Source organism: Salvelinus namaycush, unplaced genomic scaffold (assembly GCF_016432855.1).
Source record: "Salvelinus namaycush isolate Seneca unplaced genomic scaffold, SaNama_1.0 Scaffold213, whole genome shotgun sequence".
NCBI lineage: Eukaryota > Metazoa > Chordata > Actinopteri > Salmoniformes > Salmonidae > Salvelinus > Salvelinus namaycush.
In genome coordinates this window covers 213,184-221,207 of record NW_024058931.1, presented here as the reverse complement: position 1 = coordinate 221,207, position 8,024 = coordinate 213,184, and the positions used below count along the sequence as shown (strand labels likewise).

Below are 8,024 nucleotides of genomic sequence, written 5' to 3'. Positions count from 1 at the left end.
GGTGGACATTGATCCAACCATTTCCAAAGTAATGACCGGGCTGATGGAAACAGGATATGCCTGTACAATTTTATTAATGCAGATAGACAATTTGTTAGTTTGTTTGACATGGTGGGGTCTTTTTGTGTCAGTAAAAATGTATGAGCAAGAAATGGCGGTGGAAACTCATTTATCCACAAATATTTATATACTAAGCATCACATCTGTTTTAACTTGGAGTCACGTGATGATATGTTGTGTGGTCCTCCCTCTACGACTTGGGAAACCATGTAGTTTTTTAGGCTACAGATGAAATAAGTTATGAACTTCACAGGGTGGTGAAACTGCATGTGACGAGCTTGATGCTCCTTTCCAATACATTTTGATGGTCTTATTCTGGTGACATGATGATTGATGCTTGGTTGCCATTTGACAAATACAATAATATCGCTCTCATTCATAACAATTTCATCATATAGGTAGCCTACCAGCACTGTATATGTGAGCTGCAGGCTACAGAACACGGGACAAGAGCACGTTTCCTATTTCACACAAGTTTTTAAAACCATCAGTGGAGTTGAAAATGTGATGGAAACCAATTTAACTTGTATTTTTCATTCGGTACATGGGAATTTAACAGCAAACGTTATTTTTCTTGTGCACTACGTCATAACGCAAAGCCTTTTATCCACAATAAGTCTGGTTGATGCAAACATTTCTGATGGGAAAATGTGTATATTGTTTTATGCAGATTTGAGAATATTCACATGAAAGTCTGTAGTAAATTGCATGGAAACTTAGCTACTAAGGTGGATATTGATCCAACAACTGCCATGTATTCAAACCAGCCCACTGGGCACAGATGTGTTGAATGTCTAGTTTCTCTTTACATTTCTTTGAGTTGTCAACTAAAGTGAATTCAACATCAAATCAACACAAAATTTCACCTGTCATTGGATTTGGGTTGCCAGTTCGGTGAAAAATAAAAAATACCTGATGTTCATGGCTTTTTACAAATACAATCAGTTTCCCACATTGATCAAACATCATCACATGGATTTGTTTTGTTGAAATGACGTGGAAACAACGTTTATTCAACCAGTGGGAGGCTTGTAAATGCCCCCAGGAAAGTAAAACGAAGAACTCTTCACTGAGACAATGATAAACAGCAATCTGTGGGAGAGTTGTGGTGGATATTATAAAATAAGGATCTGCTGGAGTCCAAGTCAAACCAAGATTCTTTATTTCTGAGCTCAGAGAGAATAACAGAGTTACACAGCGCAGTGTAGACAGTTTGAATTCCTGAAGCATTAGGTGATGGGCACATACCTTTTTAGTTTCCTGTTCCTGGGCGGGATATTATTCATACAAGGATGCAGGTGCAGCTGGTTTGAAATGCAGAATGATACTCCCAAGAACAGGAGATTATAATAGGTCAGTTTCACAAGGTTAGTCTGTGGTGGTTAATTTCTGTATTACCAAATGAGAGACAAACTTCACACACTAATCAGAGTTATACTTAACCTACATCTTTAATAATAAGATCTTTGCAATGACTTTCAACAATTCACTATGTCTAATGAACCGTTGAGAGTGGCAACACAATGGCTACTGAGATCTTTTATAGCAAAGATCCACCCCCTAGTCGACATAACAAACCACAGATATTAGGAACAGTTCACAAAGTGAGACTTTATAATGAGAAAGGAGTATCCCGTAGCCAGATAGCATTCGCTATAATTTATCATTCAGTTTGGTCCCTAAGACGAGGTTCTAATCTCGTTCCTGGTACTTCATAGCACAAAAACACAAACTCATCCAATGGCATAACTCAATTGTCAACTCTATATTCTCCCATCTCAAGTAAAACCCCTTATTGACCCCACTCCTGGACAAGCTCACTGAGGGGAGTGAGCCTCTAGGTCATACACTATCCCAGGATAAGTGCAACATCAGAGAGGACATACAATGCTTCCAGACACTGCCATACACCTCCCCCCAATGCCAAAGGAAAGACAAGCCTGACCTCTCCCCTCTCTGGGCCCCAGGTGACTGAGCCCCAGCTGAGGGAAGAAGTGCAACTGCCAACACCAGAGTCCGAAGGGATACATTCTAATAACAAGTATATCACATCAGCATATTATGCAGATAAGACATCTTAATTATCTATGTTACCCAACTAATTCTGATTCATCCACCACAAGTCACATACTCAGATATGTGGACACATACAATTAACATTTTGCATTACAGAGTCTGTGAACATTTTCATTTCATTAAATCATCAGTGGGCCAACATTGCAAATGTAAACAACGGAACAAATGCATCACATCCAAATATCACTTGATTATCTGCAGTGCTGGAGGAATGACACACAGATAAACACACACACAGTGTCAGAGTTTAAAAAAGGACGTATTCTCTCATGCCATTTCAGCTCCCCCGGCTGGTTGAAACTCATTCCACATTGGGAGCAGCGGTAAGGCTTCTCCCTGTGTGTATTCTCTCATGTTTTTTCAGATCCCCTGACCGGCCGAAAAACTTTCCACACTGAGAGCAGTGGTAAGGCTTCTGCCCTGTGTGTATTCTCTCATGTTTTTTCAGGTTCCCTAAATCGTTAAAACTCGTTCCACACAAGGAGCAGTGGTAAGGCTTCTCCCCTGTGTGTATTCTCTCATGCCGTTTCAGATTCGCCAGCTGGCTGAAACCCTTTAAACACTGGGAGCAGTGGTAAGGCTTCTCACCTGTGTGTATTCTCTCGTGTTCTTTCAAATTCCCTAACTGTTTAAAACACTTGCCACACTGGGAGCAGTGGTAAGGCTTCTCCCCTGTGTGTATTCTCTCATGTTTTTTCAGATTCCCTGACCGGTTAAAACTCTTTCCACACTGCGAGCAGTGGTAAGAATTCTCCCCTGTGTGTATTCTCTCGTGTTCTTTCAAATTCCCTAACTGTTTAAAACACTTGCCACACTGGGAGCAGTGGTAAGAATTCTCCCCTGTGTGTATTCTCTCGTGTTCTTTCAGATTCCCTAACTGTTTAAAACACTTGCCACACTGGGAGCAGTGGTACGGCTTCTCCCCTGTGTGTATTCTCTCGTGTTTTTTCAGGTTCCCTAAATCGCTAAAACTCTTTCCGCACTGGGAGCAGTGGTAAGGCTTCTCCCCTGTGTGTATTCTCTCGTGTTTTTTCAGGTTCCCTAAATCGTTACAACTCTTTCCGCACTGGGAGCAGTGGTAAGGCTTCTCCCCTGTGTGTATTCTCTCATGCCGTTTCAGATGGGCCGGCTGGCCGAAACCCTTTCCACACTGGGAGCAGTGGTAAGGCTTCTCACCTGTGTGTATTCTCTCGTGTTCTTTCAGATTCCCTAACTGTTTAAACCACTTGCCACACTGGGAGCAGTGGTAAGGCTTCTCCCCTGTGTGTATTCTCTCGTGTTCTTTCAGGTTCCCTAACTGTTTAAAACACTTGCCACAGTGGGAACACTGGTGTCTTCTTGTTGGTTTGGACGTCCCTGGCTCTGGATCCTCCGAGTCTGGACTTTCTCCTGCTAAAGACAGTGTGTTTTTAAAAAAAGAGACCTGAATGAAACCTCCACATGATAAATAGGCCTTGCTACGAGGGTAAATCCTAATCAGATCGCTCAATAACCTAAGGCCAGTTTTAGCAATCTTGGTGTGATTTTAAAACAAATGTTGTAGTTTCCTGGTAATTACTGATAATGTTTACATTACTTTTTTATTCATTCTGTTTTACAAGTCAGAACACAAAAAACTAAACCGTTCTTGGACACTCAAGACACAGACGTCGCTTAATTCCAATCGAGCAGGTGGTTCTAAATATATAACTTTCATAGCTGTATGATACAGAATGCGAGCTACAGTTGTGGCCAAAAGTTTTGAGAATGACACAAATATTAATTTCCACAAAGTTTGCTGATTCAGTGTCTTCAGATATTTTTGTCAGATGTTACTATGAAATACTGAAGTATAATTACAAGCATTTCATAAGTGTCAAAGGCTTTTATTGGCAATGACATGAAGTTGATGCAAAGAGTCATTATTTGCAGTGTTGACCCTTCTTTTGCAATACCTCTGCAATCCACCCTGGTGTCAATTAACTTCTGGGCCACATCCTGTGATGGCAGCCCATTCTTGCATAATCAATGCTTGGAGTTTGTCAGAATTTGTGGGGTTTTGTTTGTCCAACCGCCTCTTGAGGATTGACCACAAGTTCTCAATGGGATTAAGGTCTGGGGAGATTCCTGGCCCTGGACCCAAAATATTGATGTTTTGTTCCCCAAGCCACTTATCACGTTTGCCTTATGGCAAGGTGCTCCTTCATGCTGGAAAAGGAATTGTTTGTCACCGAACTGTTCCTGGATGGTTGGGAGAAGTTGCTCTCGGAGGATGTGTTGGTACCATTCCTTATTCATGGCTGTGTTCTTAGGCAACATTGTGAGTGAGCCCACACCCTTGGCTGAAAAGCAACCCCACACATAGTCTCAGGATGCTTTACCGTTGGCAAGATACAGGACTGATGGAAGCGCTCACCTTGTCTTCTCCAGACAAGCTTTTTTCCAGATGCCCCAAACATTCGAAAATGGGATTCATCAGAGAAAATGACTTTACCCCAGTCCTCAGCAGTCCAATCCCTGTACCCTTTGCAGAATATCAGTTTGTGTGCAGATGCACTCACACCTGCCTGCTGCTATTCCTGAGCAAGCTCTGTACTGGTGGTGCCCCGATCCCGCAGCTGAATCAACTTTAGGAGACGGTCCTGGCGCTTGTTGGACTTTCTTGGGTGCCCTGAAGCCTTCTTCACAACAATTAAACCGCTCTGAAGCCTTCTTCACAACAATTAAACCGCTCTGAAGCCTTCTTCACAACAATTGAACCGCTCTCCTTGAAGTTATCGATGTTCCGATAAAAGGTTGATTTAGGTGCAATCTTACTGGCAGCAATATCCTTGCCTGTGAAGTCTTTTTTGTGCAAAGCAATGATGACGGCACGTGTTTCCTTGCAGGTAACCATGGGTGACAGAGGAAGAACAATGATTCCAAGCACCACCATCCTTTTGAAGCTTCCAGTTTTGGGGGGGGATTCAGTTCATTTGCATGACAAAGAGGGACTTTGCAATTAATTACAATTCATCTGATCACTCTTCATAACATTCTGGAGTATATGCAAATTGCCATCATACAAACTGAGGCAGCAGACTGAAAATTCATATTTGTGTCATTCTCAAAACTTTTGGCCACAATTGTACACACTTCCTTAAAAACTTCTTATGGCTGCAGGGGGCGTATTGAGTAGCCAGATAATATGTGCCCATTTCAAACGGCGTCGTACTCAAATCTTGCTTGTACAATATGCATATTATTATTACAATTGGATAGAAAACACTCTCTAGTTTCTAAAAACGTTTGAATTATTTCTCTGAGTGAAACAGAAATCCTTCTGCAGCATTTTTCCTGACCAGGAAGTGAAATGTCAGAAATCTATGCTCTGTTCAACTGCATGCCTATACATGGGCGTGTGACGTAGGAGTCACAAACACTTCCTACGCCTTCCCCTGGTTGTCAAGATGCGGTGAGAGAAGAATTTTCGTGTCTATCTTGGTCAGAGGTGGAATAAAAGGTCTTTGTTTGACGTGACCGTCCATTTCCTGTTTCTGGAGCGCGCGAAAGAGGACATTGATATGGCTTCTGTTTAGCTGTCGTTATGAAAGACGAACATCTCCGTCTTAGATTTGATTTGATACATGTCACCATATCCTCGTAACGTATGTTTTTTCAATATAGTTTAATCAGATTATTGAAACTTTTTCGGGAGTTTTGCCCTGTTCCGTTTTCTAACTTTGTTGACGTTGGAGTAATCCGTGTCACTTGGCAAGTGCCCATGCTAAATGAAGAGGGATATTTGCCGTTCCAGATCAAAACAACAACTATTCTGGACAAAGGACACGGCGGAGGTAGCGGTCCTGCTGCTGGGTTGTTGCCCTCCTACGGCCTCCTCCACGTCTCCTGATGTACTGGCCTGTCTCCTGGTAGCGCCTCCATGCTCTGGACACTACGCTGACAGACACAACAAACCTTTTTGCCACAGTTCGCATTGATGTGCCATCCTGGATGAACTGCAATACCTGAGCCACTTGTGTGGGTTGTAGACTCCGTCTCATGCTACCACTAGAGTGAAAGCACCGCCAGCATTCAAAAGTGACCAAAACATCAGCCAGGAAGCATAGGAACTGAGAAGTGGTGTGTGGTCACCACCTGCAGAACCATTCCTTTTTTGGGGGTGTCTTACTAATTGCCTATAATTTCCACCTTTTGTCTATTTCATTTGCACAACAGCATGTGAAATTTATTGTCAATCAGTGTTGCTTCCTAAGTGGACAGTTTGATTTCACAGAAGTGTGATTGACTTGAAGTTACATTGTGTTGTTTAAGTGTTCCCTTTATTTTTTTGAGCAGTGTATTTGGGAAGATGTTCCTAAAACTGAGAGTAACTACAATAAACAAAAATATAAACGCAACATGTAAAGTGTTGGATGTTTCATGAGCTGAAAAAAAAGATTGCAGAATTTTTTACATCCCTGTTAGTTAACATTTATTCTTTGCCAAGATAATCCATCCACCTGACAGGTGTGGCATATCAAGCTGATTAAACAGCATGATCATTACACAAGTGCACCTTGTGCTGGGGAGAATAAAAGGCCACTAAAATGTGCAGTTCTGTCACACAACACAATGCCACAGATGTCTCAAGTTTTGAGGGAGCGTGCAATTGGCATGCTGACTGCAGGAATATCCACTGGAGCTGTTACCAGATAATTGAATGTTAAAATCTCTACCAGAAGCCGCCTCCAACGTCATTTTAGAGAATTTGGCAGTACATCCAACTGGCCTCACAACCACAGACCACATATAACGACGCCAGCCCAGGACCTCCACATTGTCTGAGACCAGCCACCAGAGTTGTATTTCTCTTTGAAATGAAGCCCTTTTGTGGGGAAAAACTAATTCTGATTGGCTGGGCCTGGCTCCGCAATGGGTGGGTGTATGCACTCCAGGGCTTACCAATGGCTGTGCCCCTGCCCAGTTATGTAAAGTCCATAGATCAGGGCCTCGTTTATTTATTTACAATCACTGACTCATATAAACTGTAAATTGTTGTTTATATTTTGGTTCAGTATACACACACAGTGCATTCGTTAAAAACTTCTCTAGGATAGGGGGCAGCAATTTCACGTTTGGATGAAAAGCATATCCAAATTAAACTGCCAGCTACTCATCTTCAGAAGATAAGATATGCATATTATTAGTATTATTGGATGGAAAACACTCTGAAGTTTCTAAAACTGTTTGAATGATGTCTGTGAGTATAACAGAACTCATATGGCAGGCGAAAACCTGAGAAAAATCCAACCAGGAAGTGGGAAATCTGAGGTTTGTAGTTTTCAACTCATTGCCTTTCGAATGTACAGTGTCTATGGGGTCATATTGCACTTCCTAAGGCTTCCACGAGATGTCAACAGTCTTAGAACATTGTTTGAGGCTTCTACTGTGAAGGAGGGGGGAATGAGAGCTGTTTCAACCAGAGGTCTGCCAGAGTGGCATGAGCTGGTCATGCGCCTACACGTGAGAGCGACCTGCGTTCCATTGCAATTCTTAAGACAAAGGAATTCGCTGGTTGGAACATTATTGAAGATTTATGTTAAAAACAGCCTAAAGATTGATTCTATACATCGTTTGACATGTTTCTACGAACTGTAACATACATTTTTGAACTTTTCATCGGAACTTTCGCCTGGACTTGCCCGCGCCTCGTGAGCTTGGATTTGTTTACCAAACGCGCTAACAAAAGGAGGTATTTGGACATAAATGTTGGACTTTATCGAACAAAACAAACATTTATTGTTGAACTGGGATTCCTGGGAGTGCATTCTGAAGATCATCAAAGGTAGGTGAATATTTAAAACGCTATTTCTGACTCAACAACATGGCGGGTATCTGCATGGCTTGTGTCTGAGCGCCGTACTCGG

The 8,024-nt window shown here is 42.1% G+C and overlaps 1 protein-coding gene across 1 annotated transcript in view; it reads right to left on the bottom strand.

Moving 5' to 3' along the window:
- Positions 1-2,609: 2,609 nt before the first annotated feature.
- LOC120038320 (zinc finger protein 729-like) overlaps positions 2,610-8,024 on the bottom strand; it is a gene marked incomplete at both ends in the record, with an annotated part of 50,494 nt that continues 45,079 nt past the window's right edge. Inside the window, one exon of the mRNA XM_038984113.1 lies at positions 2,610-3,177. Within this exon, the coding sequence (XP_038840041.1) occupies positions 2,610-3,177 (568 nt within the window). The remainder of the gene's footprint in view (positions 3,178-8,024) is intronic.